The sequence below is a fragment of the Sebastes umbrosus genome, chromosome 2 (genome assembly GCF_015220745.1).
Source record: "Sebastes umbrosus isolate fSebUmb1 chromosome 2, fSebUmb1.pri, whole genome shotgun sequence".
NCBI classification, from domain to species: domain Eukaryota; kingdom Metazoa; phylum Chordata; class Actinopteri; order Perciformes; family Sebastidae; genus Sebastes; species Sebastes umbrosus.
Window position 1 is genome coordinate 604299 of NC_051270.1, and position 23013 is coordinate 627311.

The 23013-nt window shown below is 41.8% G+C and overlaps 1 protein-coding gene across 1 annotated transcript in view; it reads left to right on the forward strand.

The window, feature by feature from the left end:
* The window catches only part of LOC119502680 (serine/threonine-protein kinase BRSK2-like), a 136211-nt gene that overhangs the window by 92962 nt on the left and 20236 nt on the right, over window positions 1-23013 (forward strand). The window contains 7 exon segments of the mRNA XM_037793755.1: window positions 1487-1520; window positions 2673-2741; window positions 5241-5387; window positions 6562-6593; window positions 6713-6877; window positions 7071-7168; window positions 7681-7834. Coding sequence (XP_037649683.1) covers window positions 1487-1520; window positions 2673-2741; window positions 5241-5387; window positions 6562-6593; window positions 6713-6877; window positions 7071-7168; window positions 7681-7834 — 699 coding nt within the window.

The following is a 23013-nucleotide window of genomic DNA, read 5'->3' on the forward strand; positions in this document are numbered from 1 at the left end:
TCTCTCTCCTCTCTCTCTCTCCTCTCTCTCTCTCTCTCTCTCTCTCTCTCTTGCTCTCTCTCTCTCTCTTGCTCTCTCTCTCCTCTCTCTCTCTGTCCTCTCTCTCTCCTCTCTCTCTCTCTCTCTCTCTCTCTCTTGCTCTCTCTCTCCTCTCTCTCTCTGTCCTCTCTCTTTCTCAACTGATCTGAACTTCTTCCTGATACATGCTGTCTCCTCTGTAGTACTGCTGCTTTTTATCTTACCCATTGTTTTATATGGAGGACAGAACCTGCCAAAATCGATAAAATAATAAATAAATAATAAATAAATAAAAATAAATAAATAACTCAACAAACTAACAAACTATGGTACGGGTACCACTGGTGGTACACGGAGAAATCTCTGACTATTTATTCCTCTTATTGATGCTTTCCCACAGTTACGCTGCACAATGACGCATACGCACGCTGTATCATGTTTCAGTTTGTTTTGGACCGGAGACACGGTGAAGCGTGGCTAGCATGGCGCTACTAAACCTGAGGTTATGCAACCTATCATCCTATTTCTCCCTGATGAAGAGACACAGTGAACAACAAACCCATATTGAAATGAGCAGGAGAGTTAGTAACGTTAGCTGTTAGCAGCCGTTAGCAGCACAGTCCTGACTGGATAAATAACGGAGATACCAACATTAACGGAGGTGCCATTGAGTTATTGTTGTGAGACGTTCAAAGTCGGCTCAGGAAAAATGACTATTGGATGAAGGTAAATTACAACGTTATCATGATGTGTTCAAATGTAATCTGGTAAAATGTAGTTTTTGTTGAGAAACTTGAATAAATCCAGTTGTTTGAAGGAGATATTTTCACATCAATATAAAATAGATATTAGAGAGAGAATGATGACCTGTTTAACTTCCTAACATTAGCTCTAAACAGCTTGCCAAGATTGTTTTAATCAAAGCAAATATTTAAATAATCATAATCATTTGAATTGTGTGTTTTTATGCAAACATCCACTAAAGATGACAATAAAAAAGTACAGTAAGTTACTGTTTGGAGTGATTTTCTGTATAATAAATGCTATATAAAATAAGTGCGCAGTATGTTTTCTATAAATTAAAAAAAAATTAAAAAATTGCCCAACCCTGGTAATAATGGTGGAACTGGGAGAGTGAAATATTTTCTGAGGTGGTTCGTGGTGTAAAAAATTTAAGAACCACTGGTTTAAGTGAATGATTTAAAAACGTCTGTCGTTTGTCACATTACGTAAAGAGAGCTGGATGTTATCCAACAGGATGAGGTGGTTTATATCGAGGTCATTTCATATTTCATGTTGTGTAATAACTCACTCAGCTGACAAGAGAAGTTTGATATGTTCATGTTTATATATCATAAGAGAGCATCATCCTGTCAGCAGGTAGAGCTCAGACTCACCTGGTCTGCTGGATACTGGTTGTGTTGTGAGTCCTCCCAGTATAACCTGCTGGTCTGTTCCTGTCTTCCAGGTCTCCTCACTACGCCTGCCCAGAGGTGATCAGGGTAAGTGCTCTTTGCTCTCTGCTGGTCTCTGAGTCTCTTTCATTCAGTAAAAGCAGCTCCACAAAGGCTCTTACATCACCGCTCCATCCTCCCTCCATCCTCCTCCGGTCTCATCCTCCTCCTCTTCCTCCTCTTCCTCCACCACCACCGGGCTCAAACACACTTTATCAGCTTTATCTCTCTTCTCTTTGTCCATTTTCTCTCCATATGTCCTGTTTCTGTCTCTCTTGTAGACAACTGAGCCGACGTTTGCTTTTAACTTTAACATGCACATCTGTCCACTCTCCACTTTCCTCTTTCTATAAACTGTCCACACATATAAAGAGACTGACTCTGCAGGTTTATTCAGTATATATTTGGTTATATAATTATATTTCTCTCTGATTTTAAACTGATATTTTACTGTGTATTGGTGATATAAATAATAACACTTTATAATAACCATAATTTATAAATGGTAAATTGTTAGTTATTTAAACTTCATAGTTATTTTACTGTTAACAAACAATGATATGATAATTCATAATGTTTTGCGTAATATAAAATAATTAGTATATAAATGATATATTGTATCATAGCTGATAAGAGACGATTACAATTATTCTAATTACATTATTAAAATATTTATATCAGTTTATTGTTGCACACTTTATAACATTTTATATACTATATTAAGTAATTGTTAATGATTACCAAATTATTTGTGAACCTTTAGGAAATTGTTTGTAAAATAAACATTATCTATAAACATTACATAGATCTACAAAGTATTTATTAACCATTTAACAAGGTATAATTATAATCATCAGTTGTAACTTTATAATATCATCCAAATAATGTTATATATATTTACAAACAATTTATATAAATATATGTATACAGAAATAAATATATAAATATAAATACATAAATAAATAAATATATATATATATATATATATATATATATATATATATAAAAGAAAATTCAAAACATCCCAAAATAACTCAGCATCTCAAACAGCTGATGTTTCTCTATAGGAGGGTTCAGACTGTATGTGGGTGGATTATTCTATTAAAGCTCAGAGCAGGAAGCTGATTTATAGTTCAGGAAACAGTGAATGAAGGAGACTCACCTGTCTGTCTGTCTGTCTGTCTGTCTGTCCGTCTGCAGGGGGAGAAGTATGACGGGAGAAAAGCCGATGCGTGGAGCTGTGGAGTCATCCTGTTTGCACTTTTAGTGGTGAGTGACTGAACAGCAGCAAATAAACTGAGCTTGTTATTGTGCTTTAGAAATGATTTCTGTGAAGTCAGCCTCAAAACCTAATGGAACAATCTCATCGGCTTTATGTCGAGGAAACCAGGGAGATGATCACTTCCTGTTAGTGGAGGGAACCAGGGAGATGATCACTTCCTGTTAGTGGAGGGAACCAGAGAGATGATCACTTCCTGTTAGTGGAGGGAACCAGAGAGATGATCACTTCCTGTTAGTGGAGGGAACCAGAGAGATGATCACTTCCTGTTAGTGGAGGGAACCAGAGAGATGATCACTTCCTGTTGGACTACAAAAATACGTCATCCCTGGTGCTCTCTATACAAACATCTGCTTTATACGGAAGCCAAAGAGTGGCTGCTGTAACGTGGTGAACATCTTGCTGGCGGCCGGTGGATGTTCCTGTTCTTGTTCAGCCGGTCTGGTTTACACCAGGAGGGATTGAATTAAAGATGGGATGCTGGAAACAGTCTGCTGTGTACCAATAAAACATTTAAACCACATTATAAATTAAATGAGTGCGGAGATGAAACTGCCCTGACCCGACGAACCTCCATCATCTAACGTGTCAGAATGAGGTCATATTTCTATTAAGATCTGGGTAGTTTGACGAAATGATCGGCCACAGAGAAGTGTTCACTAAAACAATATTAAATCTGTATAAGTGAATATTATAAGCATCATTTGAAAGTAGCATCGCCTCAGGAGCTCCTTCCGAGGCAAACCCACCCCCCACACACACACACACACACACACATGCACGAGCACCGCCGCATCGCAACTACTTCACAGACACAGAGCGGAGAGAGGACCTCAACTCAACAACGCTACCTCATGACCAGTAAACCGCGGCAGTGCTACTGCAGGGCTGAGTGAACTCTTTCATTCTCCAGGAAACGTGCGGCGGCGACGCGCTTTGAGTTCAGGCTGGTGCACGCCAAGGGTAGAGAACGAGCAGGGAGGCAGGGAGGCATCTGATTGGTTCTTTCCAAGCGGACCTCGAGGCAGTGATTGGTAGACGTTTTTACAGGATTACAGCAGCTACAGATGACGGCTCTTTTCCGCTCCTTTTTCAGAGCTCATCAGTAATGGATCGCTGCCGGGTTGTAAAGACCATTTCAACCAATATAACAGATAGTGGAGAACATTGTCAACCCGGCCTTGAAGTATAATGTACACCCGTCTGCAGCAACAGTAAACGCTCAGAGAAAAATGTGCCTGGTGACGTAGTTTAAAGAGCAAAAGAGACGCACCAGGCCGGCAGGTCCAACCAAACACCAGGCTTTCTTCCAGGAGACCGCTGTTCATGTCCCGTTCGTCACGTTACAATCAGCTGTTCTTTCATATCTCGTGTTCACAACGTTCAGGTTTAGTAGTTTTAAGTCCAACCATGTAGTCCTTTCCTAAACCGAACTACAGTGGTTCTGTTGCCTGATTCTAAAGTGACGCCAAGGCGGCAGTATGTGACCCAACACACCATGATCACCAGCAGACACAGAGACCAGATGAGCTTTCCTGGAGAGGATGTTTAATTTGACCTAAACGCTGGTCTGTAGGATACAGAGGAAATGCATGCTGGGAAGTTTACCTCCACTTTCCTCCATTCTGCTCAGTGTGAATCAGAGACCAGAGACTGGAGTCCTTCAGTCTGCTGTGTAGCTCTCAAACATCACATAACAAAGGCTTTCTCTAAAGAGACAGAGACGAGTGAGCAGCAGCTAAATGACTGTTTGTTTGTTTGTGAACTATGACGCGTCTTCTTCTTCTTCTCTTGATTAAGAGCACTTAATAACGCGCCGTCATCGCGTGGAGATGAATCTCTCCTCTCGTGTTGTTTCCATTAACCCACGCAGTGTCAGCCGCCATCTGGCTGCGTCGTCCCGCTCCTTCTCAACGAGGAGTAAACGCTATCCGTCATCACGCCGCTGAGCCTCCGCTCCCCCAGCTGGAGAGCAGAGGGGGCAGAGGCCGAGCAGGCTGAGCAGGCTGGCAGCGATGCACAAACTGCTTCATCATCACTGACTGACTGATGACTGATGGCTCTCACACACTGCTTCCACGTTATCTGTCAGCGAACACCTGACGGGACGGTTTACATGGCGACGGGGGGGACGCCGCTGCGCGTCTGCTGTATCATCTGATGTTTTTCAGATCTCCCAGCTGTTTTGATCGGACATTATTCCTAATGATTTCTGTGACCTTTCCCTCTATCATCAGAAAGGAACACTTTGTTCCTTTTAAATGCATATATTTGTCATTTTCTGCAGTTCTCAATCAAATTCATCAGGTTTTATAGTTTTATATGATACCAGAAATAGTTGGTACACATACAGACTGTTGTGACACTAAACATTCTTGTTGTTGTGTGTTAAAGTCACTGAAGTGTGAGAAACTAGTCCTCCAGGTAAACAGTGACCAGCAAGGTGATGGTGTTTCCACCTCTTCCTCTTCCTCTTCCTCTTCCTCCAGGGTGCCCTGCCGTTCGACGACGACAACTTGAGGAATCTCCTGGAGAAGGTGAAGCTGGGAGTTTTCCACATGCCTCACTTCATCCCTCCAGACTGTCAGAACCTGCTGCGCGGTATGATCGAGGTGGACGCCGGCAAGAGGCTCACGGTAAGCTACCCTCCTCACCTCGTCGCTCCTCACCTCGGCGCCGGGCTGCAGGACGGGAGAGCGCTCACATCTTCACATCGGTAGACTCTTCCTCTCTTTCCATCTGTACCGTCTGGGCGGTTTGCCGTAGGGACCGCTCAGCTCAGGCTAAATTTAGCAGAGTTGCACCGTGAACCGGCCCTGCAGCTTCCACGCTCTGCATCACATCTTTTCATCTCAGGACTAAAGGGTTCAGGGTTTGTTACGGCTCAGAATAGAAACAGAAATAACAGAAGAGTGTGTTTACATAATGTGCTTTCACTTGTGGTTCGTCTTGCAGTTAGTTGAGCGGTTGGTTTGAAGCAATCTGTGACATCATAGATGTAAAAAACTAGGTTTGGGACGATACACCTATCTCCGGATTCAATAAGTATTGCGATTCGATATTACGATTTGTTGTGATTATTGTTAACTTTTTAACACTAGACCAAGGGAAAAGTTGAATCATCCACTTCTAGGGACTTTTACTTTGTTAAACCTCTAAATGAATCCAGTAAAAATGTTTGATTTTCAGCATGTATGTAGTCAGAGATGTCCTGAAGTCAAATATATCAGGATCATTGTCAGGAATTATTGATTATCCAGCAACCCAGAAATCAAAGAATAAAGACATTTCCCTGACAGATTAGTGGGATTTTCTTTTTAATTTATAATGGATATGTAATGTTTATACTTCTGGTGAATATAATCCATCAATCTTATTTCCATAGATGTGTTTAGTATCTACAGTTCCCTTTGTTAACACCTTATTTTGAAAAGCGTGCGTAGTCCTACGTGTCTACTTCCTCTAACTTCTCCAAGGTGGTCTCTAGCTCTCCCGTCAGCTCCGTTCTCTTTATCCATCCATGGTCAGCTCCATCGGGGCCGTTTCAATGCAGAGAACACAAATGTCAGTATCTGGGTGCTCTACAGTTGTAGCGTCGGAGGAGGGTGCAGGTCGTATCCACGCTGACCCTCCAACGTTTTACACTATCTGAGGTTTGTTTTGGTTGACGGATACGGAACGGATATGACGTCACGTTACTCAGACTACCACAATAAAAGCGGTAACAACGACTTGTAAACACAACCATCTTGTTGGTTTTGCTTCTATAAAAGAGTCATTAATGTTTATTTCCTGTGATTTGTGTTCCAGTTGGAGCAGATACAGAAGCATACGTGGTACCTGTGAGTAGATCCTCCTGTTTCTGTATGCATGTCCTCATTAGTGGAGGTGACACACTATAAGTGTTTTAGTTCGTTGCCCTCAGACAGTCTGAGCTCAGCTGTCTGTGTTTGTGATGCAGAGCTGGAAAGAACGAGCCGGAGCCGGAGCAGCCCGTCCCCAGGAAGGTGGCCATCAGGACGCTGGCAGCGGCCGAGGACATCGACCCCGACGTCCTGGAGAGCATGCACTCTCTGGGCTGCTTCAGAGACAAGGACAAGCTGACCAAAGACCTGCTGTCTGAAGAGTGAGTGAGGAGGAGGAAGGAGGAGGAAGGGTGGAGGGAGAGCAGATTAAAGGGAGAGGGAGCGGAGAAATATATGAGACGGAAGAGAGAAGTTGTCAGTTTGATGAATTCTTCTATTTAAAATGTCTCGTGATGATGAAGCATCTCACTGTCCAGCTGTTAACCAACGAGCATTCGTCTTCTCTCGCTCCAGAGAAAACCAGGAAAAGATGATCTACTTCCTGCTGTTGGACCGCAAGGAGAGGTATCCGAGCCACGAGGACCAGAACCTGCCGCCACGCAGCGAAATAGGTAAGCCAATCCAGTCCGGCTACAGATGAGAGACGGTTGTTTTTAATCCATATAGGACACGATTCTGTATGACCAAATACCTGAGAAACATTCCCATCAGCCTCAGCTGGACTTTGACGCCTCCTGAAGGGCGTCCCGTCCACCTCGGGATCCCGACCCCCTCTGAGTCGCTCCGATTACAACGAGAACGTGACGTCATATTTACACGAGATGGATCCTTTCTAGCTTTAACCCGCTCGCAACCGCTGACGCGCCCCCCTGAAAACGTAAACAAAGGGCTGTTCCCGCCTTTTTATTTTGACGAGAGCAACAGCCAATGAGGAAACTCCAACAATCCGCCGACCAATCGTGTATCGTCATCACTCAGTGACAGACTTCTGCGTTTGTAGGGCTGCCCCTCTGCGGTCCAGACAAAAAAGCCAAGCTGACTTTTATCCATTTGGTTTTGTGACTAGCTTCTGTCCTTTGTGTGTGATCCCATTCATTGACCTTTGACCCCTGGCTCTGCGCAGCAGACCCACCCAGGAAGCGGGTGGACTCGCCCATGCTGAGCCGTCACGGTAAGCGGAGACCGGAGAGGAAGTCCATGGAGGTGCTGTGTGTCACGGAGGGAGGGTCCCCCGTACCGGTGAGACGAGCCATCGACATGGCGACGCACGGTCAGAGGTGAGAGACAGAGATGAGAGACAGAGATGTGCACGTGTGTTCATGAGCATGGACACACACACACACACACACACACACACACACACACAGGTCGATGAAAGACGTGCTGTTGTTGAACGTGTTATTGATGATGATGGTTGTTATCAGTTATGATAAATAATGTATTTAATCTCAGTTCAGTGGCGTAAAGGAAGGAGGTTCAGCTCAGCAAATTGATATCACAGACGCCGTCTGTTTGCCCTCAGTACGACCTTCACTGAGCTCCGTCACGCTCAGCGTGACGTCCACGGCTGTAAATCCTCTCCTCCTTCACAGAACTGCGGTTAAATACATGACGCATCATTCTGGCTCTGTCGGTTGGAGATGTACGGTACATATCACACGAGACCTGACGTATACGGAGGACGGAACCTGCCAAATAAAAAATAAATGAACAAATAAATAAATGACTCAATAAATAATAAATATGTCATTAAATATAGCAACAATTATTTTAAAAATAAATGTAGCCATTAATTGATCAAATGTGACATAAATTGATATTTCTATGTATTTATCTTTGTATTGATTGTGAGTTGAGTGACAGCTCCCTCATTTGCATAATGAGGTAGAAATGCATAAAGAAAGAATAAATAAATACATAAGGGGTGAAATGCAAAAGGAATCTTGCAGAAATAAATAAATGCAGAAATACATACATTTCAAAATAAATAGAAAAATAAGTGTGAAATAAATAAAATTAAAAATTTATGAAAACAAATACATGAATAAATAAGAGGGAAAATTAAACAGAAGAGTAAATAAATAAGGGTATTAATACAAAGTAAATAAATGCATAAATAAATACATACATTTAAAACAAAATAAAATAAATAAAAAGATAAGTGCAAAATTAATAATAAAAATAAATGTGAAAATAAAAAAATACATTTAAAAATCAATAAAAAATAACTACATAAATAAATAACAAAGGAATATTAACAGAAGAGTAAATAAATAAGGAATTAATACAAAAATGAATAAATGCAGAATAAATAAATAAATGCATAAATACACACATTTAAAAATGAATAGAAAAGAAGTGCAAAAATAAATACATACGAAAATAAATGATTACATAAAAATCGAATGCAAAAATAAATCAATTAAAAATTTATAAAAAATAAATGCATAAATAAATAAAAGGGGAAATTAAACAGAATAGTAAATAAATAAACAGATAATACAAAGATAAATAAATAAAGAATAAATAAATAAATACATTTAAAACAATATACAATGAATAGAAATTATGCAAAATAAATAAATAAAATAAATTAAAAAAAATAAATAAATGTAATAATGAATAAAGATAAATATATAAATAAATAATAGAGAAAATTAAACAGAAGCGTAAATAAACAAGGGCATTAATACAAAGATGAATAAATAAAGAATAAATAAATTAACACGTAAATACACACATTTAAAAATAAATAAAAACGAAGTGCAAAAATAAATGAAGAAATAAAAAATAAATGCAAAAATAAATACATTTAAAAATTAATAAAAAATAATACATTATAAATAAAAGGGAAACACAAAAAAAGTAAATAAATAAGGGTATTAATACAAAGATAAATAAATAAAGATTAAATGTAAGAGAAATATACATTTATGTCACATTTTATCAATTACCTAATGGCTGCATTTATTTTTAATATTATATTTGCTACATTTAATGACATTTATTTATTTATCGAGTCATTTATTTATTCATTATTTTATTAATTGATTTTGGCAGGTTCTGTCTTCCACTGACGTGAACTCCTGTTCAGTGCTGTTATAACGAGTGTTAAAATGCATGAACAGGACTCTCAGGTTTGTGTGTAAAGTGTGCATGGAGCATGCAGTCAGAGAGGACAGGAAGCATCCCGGTTTGAGACGATGTAAACCTGAGATGTGTTTGGCAAGTTGGTGCATAAAGTGACTGTTTGGTGTTTGCATCACTGGGACGTATCAGAGAGTCCTAATGTTCGAAAGAGGCCTCAAAGATGTATGTGGGCATGTCTGTAAAGGGGAGACTCGTGGGTACCCATAGAACCCATTTACATTCACATATGTGGAGGTCAGAGGTCAAGGGACCCCTTTGAACATGGACATGACAGAGCGGAAGAGGTTAATAATTAAAGGAGATTTGTTTATCTTTAATTTTTCATTTTAATGTTCACATTTATCCTCAACTTTAAAGTAACTAACCCATTAAGAGCTCGCTAATGAAGCAGAGAACAATATGTCAGTTAAGGCCAACAGGCCAACAGCAGAGCTCTAAATCTGCTCTGACATCCTCCCAAGATCTTCATCATTTACACCCTTCAGAGAGAGACAGTCTCATCTCACATGCATTTCATTTGAGGGTCACATCTACAAGCAGAGCGAGAGGAATTCAAATGAAAGCTAGAACTGAATGTGGACTGAAAGCGACTACTGGATGCCAGTAAAACGTCCGCATACAACGAGCCGTACAAAAAGTAAAACTAGATTATTTCTTATTCTATTGTCATAATTCTACGCGCTAGAACATGCTTGAGTGAGTCACTCACCTCTCAGAACCTCTTTCTATTTACTTCTTCCTGAATTGTTTATTCCCCCTGGTATTTAGTTCTCAAGATCGTACATCCTTTTATTCAGTGAAAGTTATTAAAGTAGGAAAGGTTGCTGGTTATCAGTTAGTGGCTCAGAGAATCCGTTCACCAAAGCTGAACATAATTTGTGCTAATGTACCTCTTCCTACACTGAGAGGGAATCCAGTAACCGCGGCGATGTTGGTGAAACTGGGCCTATACTGGAAACTACGGCGCATATTAGGGCCCTTGTAGGTAAAAAAATAAATACATAAATAAATAACGGAGAAAAGAAGAAAAACAAATTTAATTTATAAGAAACAAATTCAGAAAAATAGTGTTTTTTTTTGTTAAGGAACCACATCGCTTCACTTTTGTTGGATCCACCTCGTCCCACCACAGACGCCGCCGGTAAACAGGGAACGCCACACAGTGTACATTCGTGAGGAGGTGCAACAGTACGGAACATGGCGATATCTTTCATCTGTCCGTTGAGTTGTAGTTCCTGACGTACGGAAGCTCATCAGCTCATCAGCTCATCCAAATCAGTTTATTGTTTTCTTCTGAGTCGGCGCAATTCACGTCTTCAATGAGTCCGGATGATAATCTGGATCAACATGTTGCTAAATCCAAAAGTGCAAAGGCGTCTGTGGTGTGATGATGTTGATTTATAAAGTGAAGCAATGTGGTTCCTTGTAAAAAAAAAAAAAAACATTATTTTTCCAGAGTTTTTTTTCTAGTACATTTTTACTTTAATTTCACTTTAATCTTTTTACTTTAATTAGTTTTATTTATTTATTTTTGCACCTATTTTTTCTTTATTTTGAAAATATTTATTTATTTATTTATGCATAATTTTCCCTTTGCACGCCTTATTTATTTCCCCAACTTATTTATTTAAAAAAAAAAAATCTCAGACAAATATTCAAGATTTTCTCTCGTAAAATTACCAGTTTATTTTGGAAATTTTAGGTTTTTTTTCAATTCCCTTATTTAACTTTTGTATCAATTCCATTATTTAATTACTCTTCTGTTTAATTTTCCCTTGATTTATTTATTTTATTACTTTTTAAATATATTTATTTAGTTTTGCATTTATTTTTGCATTATTTTGCTGCTTTTTTTATTCATTTATTTTTGCAATTAGTTTTTATTTATTTATTTTTGCACCTATTTTTTCTTTCTTTTTTGAAAGTAATATTTATGCACAATTTTCCCTTTGCACGCCTTATTTATTTCCCCCAAACTTATTTATTTAAAAAAAAAAAAAAAAAAATTATCCCCCTAATACACCGTCGTAGCAAACGGCGGCTCCTCACTTTTATTGTCCAGCTGTAGAGGAGAGACAGTTCAGTTTTACTGTTTCAGATTGTGGTTAAACATGTTTCCCAGAGAGCGAAGGCTTCATCAGACCTTCATCAGCCTCCTGATGGTCCTCAGACCGTCTCACAAACACAGTGGATGAGGTTCATCTAGCAGGACTTAGAGCTGATTCATTGTTACGCTGCTGTGATGTTATTACGTCCCTGGTGAATGAGATGGAAACATCCAGAAGCAGTCTGTTCACACTGAGGCAGCGTGTTGAATGTCCTCCAGCATGACCCATGAATGTGCTTCTCCTGCTGATTCTGGATCTGTGCATGTTCTGACTTCCCGTGTTGCTCCTTGTTTCATGGTGGTTTAGTTTGACCTTCTCTAGCGTTATATATTTGTTACACGTTAGGTTTGTGTTTTGGATGCATGCTCAACATTAGGATTCCCCTTTAATGTGACGACCTTTCTGTCTGTCTCTTGGTTTTTCTGTCTGCCCCCTTTTTAGCAAATCTGTGTTCAGTAAAAGCTTGGATATCACAAACGCTAACTGCAGCAAGGAGGAAAGGTATTGGTCGGCTCCGTTCCTGTTTGTTTGTCGTGTCCGATCCATTTTCCTTCCTTTTTACCATCTAGTTTCTTTTTTTAGCATCCAGTGGCTCAAGTCCTTTACTGTGGAGGACGGAACCTGCCAAAATAAAAAATTAATTAATGAAAGAATAAATTACCCGATAAATAAATAAATATCTCATTAAATGTAGCAAAAATAAAAATAAAATTTTTAATGTGCTTCTTTATTTATCTTTGTATTAATTTCCCTTATTTATTAACTCTTTTGTTTAATTTTCCCTTTTATTTATTGATGTATTTTTTTTTTTTATTTTTTTTTTTTAAGATAAATCATTATAGGGAAATATATATATATATATATATATATATATAAATGCAAAAATAAATAAATAGATTTAAAAAGTGAAATAAAATGTGACATAAGTTGATATTTTGTTTGAAGTTGCTTCTTTATTTATTATCTTTGTATTAATTCCCTTATTTATTTATTCTTCTGTTTAATTTTAATGCACTTTATTTATTTATTTTTATTATTACTTTTTAAATATATTTATTTAGTTTTGCATTTATTTTTGCATTATTTTGCTGCTTTTTTTATACATTTATTTTTTGCACCTATTTTTTCTTTATTGTTGAAAATATTTATTTATTTATTTATTGCACAATTTTCCCTTGCCACGCCTTATTTATTTCCCAAAACTTATTTATTTAAAAAAAAACAAAAAAAAAACATTAAAAATAAATATGTAAATAAATAAAGGGAAAATAAAAAGAAGATTAAATGAATTATGGAGTTAATACAAAGATAAAAAAAATGATGACGCAAATTAAAACAGAAATATCAATTTATGTCACATTTTGTCAATTAATTCATGATTACATTTATTTTTTTTCATGTTAATTTTGCTACATTTAATGACATATTTATTTATGTATTTATCAAGTCATTGATTTATTTATTCATTTATTTTTGATTTTGGCAGGTTCCGTCCTCCATACTATACGCATCTCTGTCTTTCACTTTTAAATGTTATTTTATCTTAAAATGTTTCTTTCTATTAGAAGTAACCTGTTGACATACTGTAGTGTAGTTTACAGTAGAAATGTGTCTTTTACAGTTTTAGAAAGAAAAATAAAAGAAACAAATCACATTATGTTACAAACATGAATTATTCAGTCACTACACCAGTAAAACACGGACAATCTGCCAGTGCTGTAAAATCATTTAAATCTTTCTCCAACACGAAGAAAGATGTTTACAGAATAAGTTGTAAAACAGAAAATAATCTGATTACTTTTAGTAGTTATCAGAGTACATTCAACGGTGCTGATACTCAAATTAACTCGTGTGGCACATTTTAGGCCTGAAACGTTTTTCCTCGCCAAACTTTAGTGTCAGTTTGGAGCGTTATTTAACCTCCTTCATGACCAGCTAGTCTGACCTGGTTGGTACCGATGGATTCATCAGGTTTTATAGTTTCATATAATACCAGTATCTTCACTCTAGCTTTAAAACTGAGCCGCTACAACCTAAAAACTACAAGCTTAATTAATTATTAAGCGTTAATGTGTTAAAGAAATTAGTGGCGTTAAAACAAATAATCAAAAATGTGTTATTATTATGCGTTAACTTTGACAGCCCTGATTTTTATTGTTGCCAGATCTAAACAGTTAACGTAGAGAGTTATTATTACTAATAGAAATTATAGCAGAAATGGCAAAAAAGACTGTAATAAAACTGAATTATCTTTTAAGTTATAAGAAGTAGGGCTGCAAACTAACGTTCTATTTCGTTCTTCCTGACTGCCAGAGGCAGTGTTTAACACTGGATGTTATCCATCTCGCGCACGCGCAGGTCGAGTATTTAATATCAACAAAGTCACATGTGACCTGGGATGACGTAGTTTATATAAGCCCACGTCATCATCAGAGATGTCCCTTGAATCTTCTCGCGGCAGGTAATCCGCGAATGCAGGTTGATTAAAGAGATAAGCCGTTGACTTTTCGCTGGAAGCCCTGCAACCGCATGGTTGGAGCTACGGTTTCGTCCTCCAAGGGCTGCGATTAGTTAATCACGGCTACACTCTAACACTTTAGACGCTGTAACACCGGTGTTTTCGCCGGTTCAATTCAGCGAGGCTAACGACAGGTGAGCTAGGATAACAAGGTGAGTATATCCTCCCGTCGTTAGAGTTTAAGTTACGTTTGTTGATAGGAGTCTGTTTTCGGTCTCCTTATTGTTTATTGCCGCCGAGCTAAGTGTTTGCGCTACAGTATCGGCGAGCCTCCGTCGGACAACGAGCCCCGTTAGGCTGTTGTCGGCTAATTCATTTCCTTTTACAGTGTGTATTGCTCAGCAGCGAGTGATTTCGCTCGTTAAAGCAGACATCTCCTTTGTTGATAGATAGAGCGACCGCTCCCCAGTAAGTGATTTCGCTTGTGGGTTAACTTATTTTGTGGCTGCTGTTAAAGGGGAAGTTATTATCTCCCCTGTCTTTTGTATAATAACAGTCCTAGTTCAAAGCTAGTGTCTAGTTACTGAGACAGTTTGCTGTTAAGCAAATTGATGTAATTTTTTTTCTCTCTGTTACTAGAGAGTGCTTTCACTCCAGTGTAACCAATGATTTGCATAACTAAGTAAACACATTATATTAGTAAGATAAATACATTATTTAATTAAATATAAGAGTATAAAATTAATACTAAGAATTATTATAAATATCAGCAGCACCATGTTAGGTGAGCATGTTTGCCGTGCCTGCATGGCTCCACTGCTAGCTACTGATGGCCATGATGAATGCCCCACATGCCTCGGTGTTGTACACCTGAGGGAGGGGCTGTCCGACAGTCAGTGCATGAATTGTAGTTTTATGCCACGGGAGCTGAAGATAGCTCGATTAGCTGAGCTAGAAGAGCAGCTCGAGTTCCAGTTGCCCCTATCGGGTGTACCTTCAAATGCACGGAGTGGGCGGAGACGCGCCCCACCTAAGGGGGCCCCACCTACAAAAAAGGCACGGAAAGTGGACTGTTTGGCAACTAAGGTCGACACGCTAACATCAGAGTTTGCTGAGATTAAAGCGCTGCTCCTTAACCTTCAGCCAGGCAGGGTGAACGCAACCCAGAATGACAGCCCGCAGGCTATGACACCTACCCCACTGAGATGGGATGAGGATGCCCTGTCTACGAGGGCTTCCTGTAGCCAGTTCTGTGAGGACCGGCCTGGACAGGGAGAGCTAGTAGCCTCCTCCCACGCTTCTGACACCTGTTCCCAGCAGTCAGGAAGTGGGTCCAGGGCAGACTCAGAGTCTGCTCCAGCGACAGTTAAGCCAGTGGTCCGTATGGCTCTGGCACGCTTAGGCTTGGATGAGCCCCGACTGCGGGCACCTCATCCAGTGCATTTTTTAGGTGGGCCCCGCCCCTGGCGGGTTTCTCTGTTCCACCCTCCCAGCCATACATTGAGGAGCTCCACAAATGCTGGCCAGACCCGAAATCGCTTTCCCACCACACCACTGACGGCAGGGCCTTAGCTTCAATGCAGAACGCTGACACTTACGGACTGGGTAAGATGCCAGCAGTGGAGCCATCTATTGCCGCCCTTATTGTGTCTCCCAATGAGGTCTTGAGGCCTGATGCTCGCTGTCCCAGGCCCCAGTGTCGCATCACAGACGACTTTCTAGTCAAGGCTTATGAAACAGCGGCACGCATGGGCCGTCTTGGAAACTCTCTTTCCCACCTGATACTATCCTTGTCCCAGTCCCTGCAAGCTGCTGGCGTGGATGCTTCCGTCCAGAGCCTCAGTGATGCATCCCTGCAGGCGTTCGGTCTTATCACAAGGGAGCTTGGCAGACTAATGTCGACCCTTACGCTGACTCGCCGGCAGGTATGGCTGGCCCAATCTCCGCTTTCGGAGCCGGGCCGGAGAGCCCTCCGCACTCTCCCCGTGGTTCCGGGGGAGCTGTTTGGCCCAGCAGCACAGCAGGCCTTGGAGCGGGGAATCCAGGCGAACCAGACTCGGCAGCAGTTTGCTAGCTTCCGGGAACCTACGCCTTTATTGCGACAGCGGCCCCCACAGGGTGGTGGTACCAGTCGCCCTCGGCTTCCAGCTCGTCCTGATACGTACCCGAGGACCTCGCAGGCTCCGGCACGGCCGGTGCCTCAAGCGAGAAGGGGTCGGGGGTCAGGGTATCGCCCCCCCAGGTACCCAAAGGGCCAGAGGGGAAGATCCTGATGCCCCGGGGCCGGCAGTCGGACGCTTCTCCCAGCAGCAACTCAGCTGCTGGGAAAGCAGCACTTCAGACCCTTGGGTGGTGGCTACGCTTTCCCAAGGGTACAATCTCCAATTCCGACGCCGGCCCCCAGTTTTCAGTGGGATCAGACTGACCACGGTCAGAGATCCCACAAAGTCCCAGGCACTCAGACAAGAAATATCCACCCTCCTGGGGAAGGGTGCCATCGAAGAGCTGGGGCAAGAGACACAGCAAGGTGGGTTTTACTCAGTTTATTTTCTGATTCCAAAGAGAGAGGGTGGGTTTCGCCCTATACTGGACTTACGAGGGCTGAACACATTTCTGAAGGTGTTGCCCTTCCACATGCTGAGTACAGCAGATGTGCTCCAAAACGTGACACGGCACAGTTGGTTCACATCCATCGATTTGAAGGACGCATACTTTCACGTCCCAATAGCACTATCTCACAGGCAGTACCTGCGCTTCGCATTCGAAGGCAAGGCCTTCCAATTCAAGGTGCTCCCATTTGGTCTTTCCCTTGCCCCACGGGTCTTCACAAGGTGCATGAGGGCGGCACTCGCCCCAATGCAGGCCAGGGGTATGCTTATCCTCCCATACCTGGACGATTGGCTAATTTGTGCTCTGACCAGGGAACAGGCAGAGCGGGACACTGCGTCCCTTCTGCATCACGTGACGAGGTTGGGCCTTACCGTCAACCATGCCAAGAGTTGTCTCATACCCAGCCAAAGGGTAGTGTTCATTGGTTTAACTCTGGACTCCCGCCATATGCTGGCCTTCCCAACACCAAGACGAGTAAACGCCATACTCCAGCTCCTCCTCCGGTTCCGGAAGAACAGGAGGTTGAGGTACAGCCTGTTTCTCAGGCTGTTAGGTATGTTGACGTCAGTAACATCAGTAGTGCCACTGGGCCTCCTGTACTTACGGCCATTCCAAATTTGGATCAATTGTCTCCAATTAGATCCAAAGTCCCACAGATCCAAGAGAGTCAGGGTGTCCAGCCGATGCCTCCTTGCATTGCGGCCATGGAGAGCCGGGGCATATCTGGCCAGGGGCATCTCATTGGGTTCGATTCCCTCACGTCGCGAGGTGGTGGTGACCGATGCTTCGCCCTCCGGCTGGGGGGCAGTATGGCAGCACAGAGCGATAAGGGGGCTCTGGACAGCACAGGAAGCGGCGGAGCACATAAATGTGCTCGAGCTCCGTGCTATATATTTGGCACTTCGCAAATTCCTACCACATTTGAGAGGCAGGCATGTTGTTGTACGGTCCGACAACAAGTCAGCTGTCTACCATGTAAACCGGCAAGGGGGCACCAGATCAACCCGGTTGCTACAGGTGGCACGGAGACTTCTGGTATGGGCTTTCCCTTGTTTTTCCAGCCTCAGGGCCATGTATCTGCCAGGGCCACAGAATGTGGTGGCAGACTTTCTCTCCCGCCAGAAACCCCCCGCGGGCGAGTGGAGGCTCCACCCAGAGGTGGTAGAGGAGATATGGCGCAAATATGGCGCAGCAGAGGTGGACCTGTTTGCCTCAGAAGCCTCAACGCACTGCCCTCTTTGGTTCTCCCTGACGGAGACAGCAGCCCGTTGGGACAGGATGCCCTGGCACACCCATGGCCAGATTGCCTCCTCTATGCCTTCCCACCATTCCCACTGATAGCAGTAACGCTACACAGAATACAGCACGGCAACAACAGACTCCTGTTGGTCGCCCCAAACTGGCCGGGGAGACCCTGGTTTCCAGGGATGCACAGGCTTCTGGACGGAGTTCCATGGTGCCTGCCCAAGAGGCAAGACTTGCTCTCACAGCTGGGGGGCCGCATCTGGCATCCGAACCCGGATCGCCTACAGCTTTGGGTATGGCCCCTGAGGAGCCGGACCCACTCCTAAGGGTATGTGACCAGGCGGTAATTCAAACCATTTCTGACTCAAGAGCACCCTCCACCAGGGCACTGTATGCCAACAGGTGGAAAATATTCTCAGAGTGGTGTAAAGTTCATGAGGAGATACCTCAGAGTGCCTCTGTGCCAATAATACTGAGATTTTTGCAGTCTTTGCTGGAGAAGAAACTCTCTCCTTCTACCTTGAAGGTCTATGTAGCTGCTATTTCAGCCGGGCATGTCAGAGTGGATAACCAGACCGTGGGGTCTCACACTCTGGTGACCCGATTTCTTAAAGGAGCCCAGCGGCGGAACCCCCCGCAGGCTGTCAAGGTTCCCTCGTGGGAACTGCCTCTGGTGCTAGAAGCCCTTTGTCTCCCCCCCTTCGAGCCTCTGGATCAGTCGGGGCTGGAGTGGTCTTCAGTAAAGGTTGCTTTCCTTTTGGCGATGGCATCAGCAAAACGTGTGAGTGAACTTCACGCCTTGTCAGTGAGTGAAACGTGTATTCGCTGGAACTCGGATGGCACAGGGGTAGCACTTTGGCCTAACCCATCATTTTTCCCGAAGAGGTTGGCTCCGGCCCACTCTAATCAGGTCATTGAGCTGGCAGCTTATGACCCTTCATGCCTACAGGGTGAAGATGCTAAGTCAGCAGAACTGCTCTGCCCAGTGAGGGCCTTAAGGCATTATATACAGGTGACTGCGAGCTTTCGCCGCTCTGATAGTCTGTTTGTCTGCTATGGGGGCCATAGGAAAGGGCACACCCTGTCCAAGCAGAGGCTTTCCAGGTGGATTGTTCAGGCCATTGAGGAAGCATACAGGTCAAAAGGACTGCCTTTACCTCTTAATATCAGAGGCCACTCCACCAGGAGTGTCTCCACTTCCTGGGCAGCACTACGGGGGATCCCCCTAAGTGATATCTGCGCTGCGGCCAGCTGGGCTACTCCATGCACCTTTGCCCGTTTTTACAGGGTCAATGTTGCTGCTCCCCATGCAGTAGCATCGGTGGTCTTTCAGGAATCCACAGGCCGTTCCCGGTGAGGTGGGTTTTCCTCGTGACTACGTTGGTAGTCGTCATCCAGTGTTAAACACTGCCTCTGGCAGTCAGGAAGAACGAAATAGAACGAGAGTTACGTATGTAACTACGGTTCTATGAGTTCTGGATGACTGCCAGAGTTGGCTGTCACTCGGAATCTTGGCGAGAAGATTCTGGAGGGACATCTCTGATGATGACGTGGGCTTATATAAACTACGTCATCCCAGGTCACATGTGACTTTGTTGATATTAAATACTCGACCTGCGCGTGCGCGAGATGGATAACATCCAGTGTTAAACACTGCCTCTGGCAGTCATCCAGAACTCATAGAACCGTAGTTACATACGTAACTCTCGATTGTTTTCATTGTCGATTAATTGATTAGTCGTTTGGTCTATAAAATGTTTATAAGTGTTTCCCAAAAGCCAAACATGACGTCACCACATGTCTGAAAGATATTCAGTTTAATGTCAAAGAGAAGGAAAGAAAACAGAAAATATTCACATCTAAGAGGCTGAAATCAGAGAATTATGAATTATTATGAATTCTGTTTTTAATTAAAGAACTACTCAGTTGATTAACCGATTTTCAAAATAGTTGGCGATTAATTAAATAGTCGACGATAATCGATTGATCGTTGCAGCTTTAGTGAGAAGCCAATATAGCTGAGAATCACTGGCGTTTAATTTATATATATATATATATATACATAAAATAAATAAATACATTTAAAAAGTGAAATAATGTGAAATAAAATGTGATATAAGTTGATATTTTTGTTTTAAGTTGCTTCTTTATTTATTTATCTTTGTATTAACTCCCTTATTTATTTATTATTCTGTTTTCTGTCTTTTTAAATGTATTTTATTATTATTTTATATTTATTCATTTTTTTTGCACTTATTTTTTATTTTTTATTTTTTAATTTATTTATTTATGCACGATTTTCCCTTTTGCATTTCACTCCTTATTTATTTCCCCAAAACGTATGTATGAAAAGAAAATCATAAAAATTAATACATAAATAAATAAAAGGGAAATTAAATGGAAGAGTAAATAAATTATGGAATTAATATATATATATATATATAAAAATATAAGAATGGTAAAATGTAGACAGACTCAGATATTTCGGGCGACATGTATTAGTGGAAATAAACACGATAGGAGACAAATATGTGCCACTGCAGCATGCGTAGATCTGATGTATGAAGCTGCATTAATAGATGTTTTTGTCCAGTTGGTGTCAGAGGAACACGCCTCAGACATACTACACATGATGAGGTTATTATTTGTCGGTAATCAGCTGCACATGGAGCAGATCGTTGCTGTGGGAGGAGGAGCAGATAGATATTTCCTTCTCTGTGAAATCAGAAAAATGGCACACCCTCCTCTCCGACGTTCCTCCCTCAGCCCTCGAGGGCAAAGAGAATTTTTAGGTCAACTTTTCTGTTTCCTCCTCCTCCTCCTTCCTCCCATCTTCACTCCTCATCGTCAGTGTGTGTGTGTGTGTGTGGAGGTTGATATTTATTGTTTCAGTGAAGCGTCTCCAGCCTCCCCGTGTGGCTGACCTTGTGCCGGGGAAACACAGTTTGTCGATGGATTCGCGGCCTCGGTGGAGATTAGCATAAATTAATTGCAGGAATGCAGATGGAGCACAAACAGGAGAACACTCCTTTATCTCTCTCATCATCTAATTGGGGAGATCCATAGAATGAGGCTTGTTGCTGCTGACGCTCCCTCTCTAAAACACACAGCCGGCAGTGAACCGTGAATTCATTTTCAGCTTTCAAAGAGTCGCCGGCATCGGCTTCCTGATTGTAGACTGGACGGGTGTCACAGTTAATGAGCTGGTTGTTAATAGAAGCTCCAGCGTGGAGAGGCTCCTCTCCGTCAGTAATGGAGCGTCATCAACACTCCCTCAGTATCAGTGAACACGGCAGATACAGTAGAGACTAGTCAGCATACAGATAACAGTAGAGAGGACTCTGATCAGCATACAGGTACAGATAGAGGGAGGAGGACTCTGATCAGCATACAGGTACAGATAGAAGGAGGAGGACCTGATCAGCATACAGGTACAGATAGAGGGAGGAGGACCTGATCAGCATACAGGTACAGATAGAAGGAGGAGGACTCTGATCAGCATACAGGTACAGATAGAAGGAGGAGGACCTGATCAGCATACAGGTACAGATAGAAGGAGGAGGACTCTGATCAGCATACAGGTACAGATAGAGGAGGAGGACTCTGATCAGCATACAGGTACAGATAGAAGGAGGAGGACTCTGATCAGCATACAGGTACAGATAGAAGGAGGAGGACTCTGATCAGCATACAGGTACAGATAGAAGGAGGAGGACCTGGTCAGCATACAGGTACAGATAGAGGGAGGAGGACCTGATCAGGTTGTTATTGGAGAAGAAAAGGTCATTTTAAACATTTTACCTGGTGATGTTTTACATTTTCCTTATTACACAGCTTTGATTCTGATTGGTCAAACACAGTTCTACAGTCTTATTTCTTTATAACAGACCGTTGCTATGTATAACAGACCGTTGCTACGTAAACAGACCATTGCTATGTACAATAGACCGTTGCTACGTATAACAGACCGTTGCTATGTACAATAGATCGTTGATACATATAACAGACCGTTGCTACGTATAACAGACCGTTGCTATGTATAACAGACCGTTGCTATGTATAACAGACCGTTGCTATGTATAACAGACCGTTGCTACATATAACAGACCGTTGTTATGTACAATAGACAGTTGCTACGTATAACAGACCGTTGCTATGTACAATAGATCGTTGCTACGTATAACAGACCGTTGCTACGTATAACAGACCATTGCTATGTACAATAGACCGTTGCTACGTATAACAGACCGTTGCTATGTACAATAGATCGTTGATACATATAACAGACCGTTGCTACGTATAACAGACCGTTGCTATGTATAACAGACCGTTGCTATGTATAACAGACCGTTGCTACATATAACAGACCGTTGTTATGTACAATAGACAGTTGCTACGTATAACAGACCGTTGCTATGTACAATAGATCGTTGCTACGTATAACAGACCGTTGCTACGTATAACAGACCGTTGCTATGTACAACAGATCGTTGCTACGAATAACAGACAGTTGCTACGTATAACAGACCGTTGCTACGTATAACAGACCGTTGCTATGTATAACAGACCGTTGCTACATATAACAGACCGTTGTTATGTACAATAGACAGTTGCTAAGTATAACAGACCGTTGCTATGTACAATAGATCGTTGCTACGTATAACAGACCGTTGCTACGTATAACAGACCGTTGCTATGTACAATAGATCGTTGCTACGAATAACAGACAGTTGCTACGTATAACAGACCGTTGCTACGTATAACAGACCGTTGCTATGTATAACAGACCGTTGCTACATATAACAGACCGTTGTTATGTACAATAGACAGTTGCTAAGTATAACAGACCGTTGCTATGTACAATAGATCGTTGCTACGTATAACA